This window comes from Coturnix japonica, chromosome 1, assembly GCF_001577835.2.
Source record: "Coturnix japonica isolate 7356 chromosome 1, Coturnix japonica 2.1, whole genome shotgun sequence".
Classification (NCBI taxonomy): domain Eukaryota; kingdom Metazoa; phylum Chordata; class Aves; order Galliformes; family Phasianidae; genus Coturnix; species Coturnix japonica.
The window spans coordinates 53,345,083-53,358,374 of record NC_029516.1 but is presented as its reverse complement, the minus strand read 5'-3'; the positions used below and the strand labels follow the sequence as shown (position 1 = coordinate 53,358,374).

The 13,292-nt window shown below is 40.8% G+C and overlaps 1 protein-coding gene across 9 annotated transcripts in view; it reads right to left on the bottom strand.

Annotated features, from left to right (window-relative positions):
* The window catches only part of BICD1 (BICD cargo adaptor 1), a 194,506-nt gene that overhangs the window by 33,505 nt on the left and 147,709 nt on the right, over positions 1–13,292 (bottom strand). For 6 of the 9 annotated variants that reach the window (XM_032445530.1, XM_032445531.1, XM_032445533.1 and 3 more), the window contains exons 3-5: positions 8,283–8,435; positions 5,083–5,553; positions 70–1,164 (exon numbers count right to left, since the gene is read on the bottom strand). In XM_032445530.1, the coding sequence (XP_032301421.1) occupies positions 70–1,164; positions 5,083–5,553; positions 8,283–8,435 (1,719 nt within the window). The remainder of the gene's footprint in view (positions 1–69; positions 1,165–5,082; positions 5,554–8,282; positions 8,436–13,292) is intronic. The other 3 variants (XM_015866227.1, XM_015866217.2, XM_015866247.2) reach the window with 1 other exon arrangement.

Sequence of the window (13,292 nt, the reverse complement as noted above, 5' to 3'; positions counted from 1 at the left end):
GAGAAAGCTTGCCAAGTGACCTGTATAAATAACAGACACTCCCGACCGCCTGTTTTATTGGCACCTTACCTGCTTGTTGGCTTTCAGCACTGCTCTCAGGGTTGCTATCTGCTCCCGCTTCGTACTCAGGAGGGATTTCAGTTTCAGAATCTCTTCCATTAAGGCCTCCTTGTCTTTATCAATCATGGGTGCCAGCTCTCGGGCTGCAGCACGCTGACGCGACAGCTGCAGTGACCGATCTACAGCTTTCTGCAAATGCTTGATTTGGTCCCTTATTATGGCATTGAGGTTGTAGATGTTCATTGGCTCTTTGCGAATGTCACTGCTGTCGGAGACCGGGGAGGAAGGAGGGGCAGTGATGACAGGGGAAATTGTAGGTGTTTTCGTTGGGCTTTGATCCTTGCCAGGCTCTGCGGCCTCTTTTGTCACCTGCTCAGTCGGAGTCCTGGCTTCTACAGGTGATGCCATTCCCCTTCTGGCAAGCCGCGGGGAAAGAAGACCCCGTGGGTCATCCGGGCCTTTCAGGCTGCCACTGCGGGTAACTCTGCTCTGCCTGTAATAGTCCAACATGACCCTGTTAGGAGTCTCATTGTTGCACAGGCAGACGTGATGGTAGAGCTGAGCCAGCTCCTCACTAAACGTTACCAGCTCGTCTTGGGCGGTGTTGAGGGTATTGTGGTTTTCATTCGCTATGCTTGTCATCCTTTGCAATTCCTTTTCCATGTGCACCATCTTTTCCTGGCTTTCCTTGGTTGACTTCTCTAGGCTTGTCACCTGTTCATCATAAGTCTGGATTCTGCTCTCATACTTGGCCTTCTCTTCAGTGTAGTTTTCCACAGAATTATTATATTTCTCCTTTAAGGCTTTGATTTCTGCTTTAAGGTCTATCACTTCCGTAACAGCTACTTTGTATTTACATTCTAGGATCTCCAAACCATTGATATCCACTTCGTAGTCATGTGCTTCCTCACTGGGGTCTCGCCCCTTCTCACAGTCATGCTCTGCTTTCAGCTCCTTGTTGCTCTGCAGACCCCTCATGGCGTTGACGTGCTCTGTAAGCCTGTGGACTCGCTCATGTTGTTCAGTCAGGGCTCCTTTGGTGTGCTCCAGCTGCGTCTGAGATTCCTGCAGGTTGGCCAGGAGAATGGCCTTTTCTCTTTCCACCTGCAACAGAGGCAAAGTAAAACACCTGGCATCTTGTCCTACCTGTGTTTTTCTGCTCAACACCAAACATTTGCCAGACACATTCACTACATCCACTCCCACACTCTGCATATACATCATGAGGGGTTCCAAAAGACATAATATTGAATGTATACCCCTAAATCATAAAACTGTGCTACCATTTGCAGCATTGTTAGGTCACAATTTTACACATTGCTCACTGAAGAATGAGTGCCCAAGCACTAAGGGTAGTCAGCAAGAGTAATGATACTGGATTGATCAAGACGTATGTTCTCTGAAATTTAATAGGCGTAACTGCATCATTGTAACTAACAGTCCACTGATTCTGACCTAGTAAGTTCCTCACTGAATATCCACAGAGAAATAAGGATGTTGAAAAGAAGAAGAGGTCCTGAAGGACCCTTTTTGAAGTTTGAATAGACCACATCTTGAAGCAAGCAATCAAGAAAAACGTAATGTTTGATCTGCTCAGATGTTCATTACTTATGATAATAGCTCTGAATGAATCTCTTTATAATTTTAGCACAGTACTCCAACTTCTTTTTACTTTTATTTTCTCTGCCTTTTTCCTTTTCTGAGCTGTGAATTGGGAAGCAGATGATACAGGATGCTTCTTGCTCTCATGGCTTCTGCAGTAGGATCCAGAGCCTATTAGGCTGACTGCTTTTTCTCTCTCACTGCTGTGGTATTTCAGCCCAATGTTTATACACGCAGACAAAATGTCGTGTTCCACACTTCCACTGTGAGTGGCTGAATTGCTAATTCAGAGAAATCAAAGCTGTCCCTTCTGAAGTACCCTTAAAAAAGCACTGCCTTCTCTATCAGCATCCCTCCAGGCAGCATTTGGAAGAGTCAAAACAGCCACCATGAAACTCAGTGACGGAAGAGCAAAGCCTTTTAGATACTCTGAGGATAGCAACACCATCTCACAAAATGTTCCAAGCAGTGGTTCAAACTCCTATTATCTCATACCAAGGATTTCAAGCAGTGGCTGCTGCTCAGAAATACCAAAGTATTAGACTTACGATGATCCCTTGGTTTTACAGACAGGCTTTCAAAACACGGTTTCAATTACAACCTGCAAGGGACTGCAGGTAAATATTGTAAGGATGAAAACAGAAGCCACATTAAAAACATCTCAAAATTGTCCTCATATATTATTTTTTATGTACAGGTGACTGATGACTCAAGAAGAAAAAACAGGGTGAAAGCTCATCATTATTTTATGATCCAAAAAATATTAGCCTCTTTAGATAAAGGCAGCTCCACGTAGGCACTGCATAGCCTGTGCTGTAGCACGGAGGAAGACAGCAGAGGGCAATGAGTACATCATCAATACAACCGTTGCCTACTTGCTGCCCCCATCTGCCTTTAGCCTGCATTACCAAAGAGCAGGCCTTCCATTAAGCACCTTGGTGTTAAAGAGGCACTCTGTTGCAGAGTCTGCCTAATTTCATCAGACAGAACTGAAACTGATGGATTATTGATCTCAGCCATCATGAAGAAAAACTACATCAGAGATAGTAGATACATTTATGGCCATTTTTCTGCTGAACGTAAATGGCTTGTGGGAACAAATACTTCTTTCAAACAGAAAGGATTGTTTCCAGAGAAAATACACAAATTTAAAACCCATCTGCCAGCCTGGACAGTAGGTGAAATGAAACACACAGACCTACTGAATTTTATTCATCCTAGTCCAGTAATTATGGATGAAGCTAATCCACTTCTGTTTGATGAACAATACGTGCTCCTACTTCCAAGGAGAAAAGAACAAAGCTCCAACTGCACTTGGAGTACTCCTTCTGAATAGTAATAGCTCTGCTGTTTCTAAGGTCAGAAACTGTATTTCATGTTTGCGACCTATTTTTATTTCCACATAGAGGAAAATTCTGGGAATAGAGTACCACATTTTTCAGTCAGTCTGTTTGTTTGTTGATGAAATTAGCAGCTGCAGAAATTATCCATGCCACAATCTTAAAGTGAAAATAAAAGCAATTCAAAAGCAGTTGTACCCATTTTGAAATGCATTCTTCCTTTCAAAGATCTCAGCTAGAGGAGACTTCCTTCCAATTTGTTTGATAGTCTGCAGTACTGAAAGCCAATTTTATCATTGCTATTTATCGTTTATCTCTTCTAGGAGCCAACACAGAACACAGCGCTAGCATCCCAAAGTTGCAAGAGGAACTTAGCCTATCACGCTAGCTCTTCTGGTACATGTTTCTTTTTGAGCTTGCGGAGTGAAAAACTTGCCACAAACAGGTACAAAAGGGAAATGTTTGATTCTCTCAAAAAAGGAGCCCGCTCTCCTAATGACATAAGCATACTTCCCAAGAGAGGGTCATCTTCAGAAGCTCTATCCATCACAGTACATCTCCTTTGAGTAAATGAGAGGAGCATATGCCAAATGTTGAGATATAACTGTTTGAATGCCACATGGCAAAGAAATTGCTAAGGAGGAAAAAAAAACCAATTTTCTTGAAGAATTACCTTTTGTCAGCTTGAACCCAATTAAATCTCCCATTTATTGTGAGAAAATTTTTGGAGGAATTTTTCACAGTTAATTTGTGTGACTCAAGGTGAGTTGAGACAACCTAATAGAGCAGATGATTGCTTTAAAAAGAGAAAACATCAGCAGCTTGCAGCAAGCCTTCCCAGTATCTAAATAGAAGCATCCTGCTAGGCCTGTCTCTCTTTTTCAACCCTGTCAACATCCTTACACTGCTGAATGATGTTAAAGGCATTTTGTTCAAGTTTGCTGAGGCTCAACAAAACATTGAGACCAAAAAAGATGGTTGTATTTGTTTTCTAGGCTCCTTCTAGGGTCCTAGGGCAGCTAGTGAGCATCAGAAGGCTGACTGTATGTTAAGGAAGTATACAAAAAATAATGATGTTAAAATCAGAGGTGACAAAAAGCATTTGCAGTTACTTTCAAGTAGTTTGCTGATTCATCATGCTCAGTTTTCAATAAAACAAGACAAAACACAGACAGAAAGTTGTGTTTTTTTCATTTTCAAGCATATTTTGCTACGTATTTATTTTGCATTTACTTACTTGTAAATTATGGTTGAAAATAATTGAGATGCATATTAAAATGTGAATATTTAGAAGATTTTTTTCTGAAGCCAAATATTTCTTAGCACTGTATTTCTGAATGAAATCAAAAGGTGCACGTAACAAGCATATGTATACAACATATGCATAAATGCATAGGAATATATCAATCTTTATTCAACTTAATATACGACCAAAATAAACATACAGATTCTATTGTAATACTGGAACAGTTCTTCTCAGTTGTTCGAGGAGCATTTGGACAATATTGTCAAACATAGGGTTTGGGTGCTGTGTGGATGCTTTGGTGGTGCTGTGTGGGTCCAGGAGCTGAGTTTGATGATCCTTGTGGGTCCCTTCCAACTTGGGATATTCTATGATTCTAACGCTAAATTAAAAGAAATGCTCCTCTCCTTTTGTTCTCTCTTGGTGCTCAAATCTTGTTCAAACTGCATTTATTGGTAAGTCTGTATTTCAGTGCTATTTCTTTTTCTAGATAGCTTTGGTCATACTGAAGAGTACTTGATTCCATTTGCAACCTCAGAGACATCTCCCCTTACTAAACAGAAGAGAATCCAACTATCTGCAACTACAGTACCTACATTATTTCTCCTCTACCCATTAAACATCAGCTCAGCTCATACCAACTCCGTGCAGACAGGAATACTGTCTTTTTGGGTTATTTTCAGCAAAACCTGAATATGAAGGAACTCCAAAGCAAAAGTCTGAGATGTGACATAGCCAAGAACATCACTGAAGGAAGCTAAGGTCAATGCAAAAGCTGGCAGTGGAGTACATATGCTGCGTATCCAAAAGCTTTAGGACATAAAATGAAACTCTTACCTGCATCAATTGCTGCTTCAGTTTCTGTATTTCTGATATGTTGAGCTCACTGAAGAGGTCAGAGACAGGGTGCAGAGATTCTCCTTTCCTACTCGTGGGAGTTCGGTAGTCACCATTAAGTTTCACAAGAGACCCATGGATATGTCCATTCATTTTGTCATCATTGTTGGGCTCACTTGTATCTTCTGCAAACTTTAATCCATCTACTGATATATTAATATGGTTATTGTACATACTATCATTGAGGTTGATGTACTGGGAAAGTTCCTTTCTCAGATTGTTCTTTTGCTCCCTTTCATTTTTTAAAGTTTCCAGAGCTTCCTCCAGCTGATGCTCAGCAATCTCCTTCAGCCGGATGGCATCTTCTAGCTGACTATTAAGCAATACTGTCTCCTCCTCAAATCGTTTAATCTCATGCTTTAAGCCTTCGTATTCAACCTGAATTAGACAAGACAAAGAACATTCATAATACTAAAACTTGAGTCATGAAAACCTGCCACTTATCAGCCCTGTTGAAATAAGTGCTACAGGAAATGCAACATGAAATACCACAAATTGCCTGCAGCTGCAAAGAATTGTCCCCATAGAAAATGTGTGTAGAGTTCTGTTGAAGATTCCACTGCTCATTTTTTTCAGCATGAGAGAATCAGGGAACATTACAATTTTTTCTAACTACAGTTCTATAGTTGTTCTATAGTAACATGACTATAAACAGTGTGCTTAGGTGGCTCCAAAAGTACTGCCTCCTATTTATTTCCATGGAAACTAAAACAGATACAAAGAGCACAGTAACACTACTTGACAGAGCACATTCTCAGCTCCAAAACACTATCTTTCATCACAGACACCACCATTAGCTGTGCATTTTTGCCAGAAGTGAACATCAGGCTGCATACTGAGCTCATAAAAATCTGCACAGCCATCCAGAACACAGCTTGTCTTTCACTTTGATGTCACTGCTCCTGAAACTCAGCACCCATCACCTCACTGTGCTCACATCCCCTGTTTGGTCTCCATAAATATTCAGCAAGCATTGATGAATATCAGTGAGTGCCATTTTTTCCTCATGGAGGAATTCAGTGGCACATTTTTGCTTTATACATACTTCCATGTCAGATGTCATTCTGCCAGACTGCCCCTCTGCTACCACCTGTCACACAGCAACAAAGTGTAATGGAATATTGTTGGGAAGGTTCAAGCTCTACTACTATACCAACAACAATCGCCTCTGAGATCGTGGGCCAACATAATAAAATATGTGGCATTACTTTTGGATTAGCCCTCATACTTCATGCAGGTTTGCCTGTATTATGAATTACCATAAGCAACATTGGTATATCATGGTATGTATAGATCTGAGGTTATTGTAATCTGATTTATTAATGGCAAGTGCTCTGCAGATTACTTTGTACCTAAATACTTACCAGACGTAAAGTCATTCAGGCATGGATATTCTAAAGAGTCTGGATGTCTTCCTAGTGTTCAAAAATATTGAAGGAAGGGACAGAAACTGCAGGATAGTCTCAGCTCTCGGTGTTAAATGAGATTCTCCTTTATTCAACAGGTATTTAGTTTTAAGAATTAAACAGCAAACTATTCATACAATCCCTTTAAACTCTAAGATCCACTTTTTAATTTCTAAATGCCAAAAATTCTCCATACTGGATGAAACAATTTAATGGTTTGGTCAAAGAAGAAATACTGACCATATTCTCCCCACATTCCAGCATTTGGTTCCATTAAGAATGAAGTATTACAACAAATACAAACACTGGCAAACAGATTTTATTCTGTCAGAAACTAGGATGGCCTGTAAAGTGGTCTTTTCTATTTTTTTCCTGCAAAAAATGCCTTTTACAAGCTTGGTAAGGAAAAAATATATGCCTCCCTCAATGAGGGAATTTGCTGGCTTGGTAAATAACTCTGACACAAAAATGAGCTGCTAGAAATTCAGTGCTAGGAGCATGAAAGCCTGGGTCTTCATAAATAAGGGAACACCACACTCACTTACATTACCTGTGCATTCCCTGTGGCTCTGCTCCATTGTTCTAAACGTTTCAATTGCATTTCAGCTAGCAGGGTAGAACAGCAAAGATAGATGAAATAGTACTGCATATTCCTGCAGGAATAAGTAAGCGTGGCTAACAAGCTGCCATGAGAAACTGGCAGCCTTAGCTATCTGTTAAAAGCCCTAATGGAACTGTTTGCTATGCTGGGACGTAATGCGGGGGCTGCAGAGCAGTGCTACTGCAATTTGGTGGAAGTTGGGAAAATGCTCTTCCTGCATGTAGTGTTACATTGGTCTGGGAAGTGTCTAAAAGAAACATTCATCCTCCAGCTTGGATGCTTACTTATTTATCATGGCAAACTCAGTTTTCTGACATGAAAACAAATTTCTTCTGTTCAATTTAAAAGACAACTGTGTTTGTGATTACTTCCTCAGCAGTATTTATACCCAGCAGCCAAGGAAGCTGTGCTTTATAAGGGAGAGAGGGCAGACCCGGCTGCTGTTTGCATCTTGACTTAATGGGGCTGTGATTTATGGTGGCTCCTGGGGGCACGCTCTGCACTGCAGCAAGTAATACAGCACACTGCTTTGCTGTCAGCTGTACCTCACTGCCACGGGGAAAACATGAAAGACAAACTAGGAGTACCTGACATCTCTTTGTCTATTTTTGGAGCTTGTCAAACTTGTTGGTTAGCATTGCTGAGCAGAGAGCAACAGCAGAACCCAGGGAAAAGGAAAAACAAAATAGAAATAAAAAATGGAGTAGATGATGTCCTCTTTTCTCCACTTAGAAGAGGAAGCAGAGCAAGGGAAACAAAGTGAGAGGAAATGGTGGCCGACCTACATCTGCTGCTGGGCATAGAGGTCAGTGTGCAGAGAGATGGGAGGAAACACAGGAAGGAAAAAGATGCAGCCTTGGCTATGGTAACAGTGATCGCACTGTTAGAAAGTTCTGCAAAGAAACAGTCCCTCAGTTTTCCTAAAAATGAGGAAAGGGCCTCACCGTATGTCAAAAACGGCCAGTAACGCTGCTGCAGGATGAGTAAGTGTCAAGTAAAAATCTAACCAAAGAGTAACAACAAACTGCCAAACAAAGAAACTTCTATCAAAAAGCCCTGCTGGATCACATTGTGGAAACCTGAGAAAATAGTGTCATTTCCCAGCACAGTACCTAGTATCTCCCGACACTTACTTGGTTCTGTTTCAGCGTGGATACCAGCTTCTGCAGAGTGATATTTTCTTCTTCAAGTTCGGTATAGTCCTGCAGAAGCCTCGCCTCCCGAAACTTGTACTCGCGAATTTCGTCCTTCATTCGTATCCTCTGCAGTTCCACCATCTCATTATTCTGGCAAGAGAAAATGCAAGAGCGTTACCATTGGTGCACAGCCCTTCTAGCGACTGAAGGTACCTTCAGAAGAAGTCCAACAAAAAAGTAAACCCCAAATAGAAAGGACTTCAACATGCAAATCAAAACTGTAATTGATCCGGGGCAAAAGCAAACCTTCCGGTGAGCGCCGGCAGCGCAGTAATGAGAACATCTGATAGGGAAGCCCGATTAAAACATTTTCCAGATTAGATGTTTATTGAAATGGTAAGCCTGGCAAGGCTTTATCATCTCATTAGTTTCATTGCTCAGAGACTCTGTTGAATCTAAATAAAATTACCACCCGCTTTCCATCGAAAGATACTCTCTACATTCATACAGCAAAGCAATGAATAACGGCATCTGTTCTGTAAAGACATCTGCTACTGAGCAAGACCCATGTGCATACTCATATCTGCAGGCGCTAATGAGAAGCATGGGCAGCTGGGGGGACTTGCCATGCAGCGGGCTGCACAGCAATGCCCCAAAACCGACCCAAGCCTTGCTGCATGGGGCAGGATTGCAAGGTGTCTGGAACACACAGCGTCACCATTTTCATTTTCCTATTAGCAAATGCAGTTCCTGAACTGAGAGAGAAACAAAGAATAACAGAACCAATGAGTGGGTTCCATAGACAAAGAACAAATAGGCACTGTGAAATCTTGACGGGAAGCATGTCTTTGGTTTACAGGCTCTCCAGTAGCAAAGAAGTCACAGAGCATCAGATAAAAGCAACTCTGCAAATATTCTTGCACCCGTCACTACTTAGCAAACCTGTGAGTGAATTCTACAAATGGCACCACAGATTATTTCACAAGGTGAAGGCATTTTACACCACAGAGCTGCCCTCATACATGCTGTTTCTGCTGGCATATCTGCAGTGGCAGCATTTACCTGTGCTTGCCAGGTGTGGGGATATGAGCAAGTCAGAGGCTGTTGATGGGTACCACTGACTGCACAGCTCTGCCTAACAGAATTAAGCTACTCTGCTACTCACCCAGTATCTGCCATCAATGTTGGTGGTCAAAAGGAATGATTCTTCAACAGGGGGGAAGGGAAAAGGCAGAGTTGGAGGACACAAATCAAAGACTTTTACTGAATCCTGATATTACTTTGGGTACACAGAATATGGCACACCACTTTCAAAATCCTCTGAAGGTAACTCTGTAAGATTCAGATACTCATTTTGCTTTCCTTTATTGTAAACGGCATATTGTAAACAGAAACCACATTTCTTCACCATTAAGTTTCCCCTCCTACTTCATCTTTGAAGTAGGAAATATGAGCCTCTTACAGCACTTCAGCTCCTTTTATACACATAAAGGCCATCTCTACAGAGCCTACTCCATTTCTTGTTACTCTCAGTATTTGGTCAAACAAGAACCAGGACAAATTCTCTAATGGAAGGTGTGCATTTTGTCAGGGAAAACACCATAGCCTTATTCTCCCTGCCTCAGGATCCCTTCTGTTTGCAAATGCCTCCATCACAGCGGCAGATGCCCGGCTATGAAGTGCCCAGGCGCTCTGAGTGACATGGTTTAACTAGGAGACGCGGTCAGTGGGCATGGTGAGGGTGTGTTGATGGTTGGGACTAGACGATCTTAGTGGTCTTTTCCAACCTTAGTGATTTTATGACTTCTTCACCATTTTGTAGGAAAGGTGAAGCTTTGACATTGCAGCGCAAAAGCCATTGTCACAGTTAACAAGTGTTCAGCCCAGGAAATGCAGGAGTGCTGCTCCGCTTTATCCATAGGAAATCTCTATCTGTTTTGTGGATGGGATCTCTTCTTCAGCCTGTATGACAAACCTCAGGCTGAGGTAATACTCTGTTACTGTCAGTAAGTAGCATATACTTATTTCCAGCATTCATATTTTCAGTATATTGTCTCCTCACAAGTGTCCTTTGTTATTTTGAATCATCTTAAATATGTTTCTCAAAGAGACAACATATAATTATAGAAGACAGACAGGTCTGTACTTGATACAGTGTCATTAAGGTGCCAATTTGATCACTGTACCAATCTTCTTCTGAAAGAGCTTCTATGAAGACATTGTCAGAGGATACAAAAACACAAGGCAAAGAGATTCGGTCAGCAGGGCAGTTATCTGTATGAGCCACTAGAGGACAATATGACTCAAATTATTCTCCCATCAGGAAAATAAGTCATCATTAAATTGAACCAGTAGTAAGCACTGAACTTCAGGATAGGGCAACTGAGCCAGGCACCTTCGCAAGGTCACACCCTCAGTATTTTTTAATACTTCCAGAGAATACTCTCTCTGAGATCCTGTATGTATAAAAAACAATTTAACCCAAGAGATGAAGCCAATGATATACAAGTAACATTTTAATGACTGAAATTTGACCCCAAAACAAGGAAAGACCTTATTGTGAAGCCATAGCAAGCCACAGAGTCCTTGTCAGCATTGCATCTAATTATATGTGAGCGCTAACTGTGGAAGATGTCAGTCACATCACTCAACACACTCCTAATGTAACACATCAGATAATGAGAAGTGAAGAACGGAGGGCTCCAGCAGAGATAAATGCTGTGTAGGACACCTATCCACAAAAGCTCAGATACCTTTTCAGACCTGCTGTACATTGTTTATTTCTGATGGCATTTGTTGTTGTTTTGTTCTTTGGGATTCTCTGTCCCTTTGTAAATTTAGATTTTTGGCTTTTCCCCAGTATTTCGTCGTGCAAATTTTCACAAAAAGATTTCAGATCCTTACTGCAGTAAATTGCACCATTTTTCATTCTACAGAACAGCCTTCTAATGAGAAACTAATTAGATGCCCCCAAGTACCCTGACTAAATCATCACTTGTCTGTTGGAAAAATGCAAGCAGCAGCATGATGATGTGCATTACTTGATAATTTTCATAACTCACGAATAAAGGAACAAAGGAAAAATTATATACTTCCAATGTAATGGAACTGTGTTATGGCTGAAGTATATAAAACATTATTTGATATGATGACAGTTTTATTGCACTAGCAGTAAATTGAATCTAATAGAAAATCTATGCTTAGATTAATATGTGCAATCTCACACACATGTTGACACACCTTGCTGTAGATCAGCACATCCTATTTACTCCACAAAGGAAAACAAAAGACGTGTTTTCTAGGGAGAACAATAATAATTCAATCACAGAAGATATGGTTTAACAGAGGTTCAAATGTAATTATGAACAAGTTCATGATGCATGGGAAGGTCCTGAAGGGCTACCAGCACAACTTTAGCCAAAATTTTATTTGGGACTTCCTTCAGGATTATTCCATCAAAAATTAATAGTTTTTATCATAGTATCATAGAATTGCTCAAGTTAGGAAAGACCTTAAAGATCATCAAGTCCAACCACAATGTAACCATACTACCCTAACTAACAACCCTCTGCTAAATGATGGCCCTGAGCACCACATCCAAATGGTTCTTAAATACATCCAGGGATGGTGACTCAACCACCTCCCTGAAGAGCCTATTCCAGTGCTTAACTACTGTATTGTTGGAGTAATACAAGTATATAGTTGTAATTACAGTGTAGCAGAAACAGAGAATACCACTGTAAAGCCAACCCTCCAGACTGATGGATCCAGAGAGGAAGACATTACAGTGAAAAGACCCAGGAAAAGATCTGCCATGTCAGGGAGACACAGCTCTGTAGATCTCCACATCCTCAAAAGGAAATCGTACCCAACTAACTAAGAGTACCTACTCTGCTGTTCATTACCTGGGTGTAATAGAGGCTAAGAGTAACCTCATAAAATTCTGGATGTATGCAAACCAGAAAAGTTCATGTGGTACAAAGAGCAAGTGAGAAAATGTCTAAAGAGAAACTGCTGCCTTGGGTGGGACACTGAAGTGGTGCTGCACAGTAAGGAGAGGGAAGGGCTCAGGGGTAATCTTTGGGCTGAGCCAGCAGGGTCATGAACCATCTGAAAGTGCTGGAAAGCCAGCCTTGGTCTGCAGAGATACCCAGCTTGCCCCTGGCATGACCTGATTACTCATTCAGAAGGGATAAGGGAAGTCAAGAGAAGAGAGGACAAAAAGGGGAATAGAAGATCAATGACCATTTTCTTCTATTTACCATCAATTGCTTTCAGTCCCCACACAAGATATTCTGTACTTGCCTTAAAGCTTCCCTAGTTTGTGAGCAAGAATACTCACTTGGAACTGAAGTAGCAACATTTTCTGTGTTTCTGTCTATATTAAAAACCATTATGGGATTTTGTGGATGACCTTGTCTGTTCTGGTTTGACATTTTGTAGACTTTGCAGCCCTGATCCTCCAAGTGATTCATGGATGTAGACAACCTAGCGCAACTGGGACACAGCATCTCTTTCAGAACCATTTGTTTTTCCCTTTCAATCTATGGATATCTCTATACCCCAAAATAAACTACTTCACAGATTCATTTTCAATGATTTTATGCTTCAAAGTGGTTCATCCAGGTGGCATTATTTGAGTATCACATCTGATCTTAATGTTTGCTTATCATTAAAACAATCTCCTTAGCTTTTGATACACAGTTCACTGTCTAAAAAAAAAAAAAAAAAAAAAAAAAAAACCAACAAAAAAGAAAATAATAGAATAATAAATACCAGTAATCTTCCCCTCCTGTGGATTTACTTACACAACAATTTACACTATCAAAAACAAGGATGAAAAAAGCCACATATTAGCTATAATACACTGAATAGAAACCAGATTAAAATAATGTATGTTTCAAGTTGCTTCGCCAGCAACAGCTTTTTAATGAAGCATTTTACAATTCACCTAATAATTTAATAATTTCATCAGCTTAAACTCTCAACACATTTAATTGGAGAGCT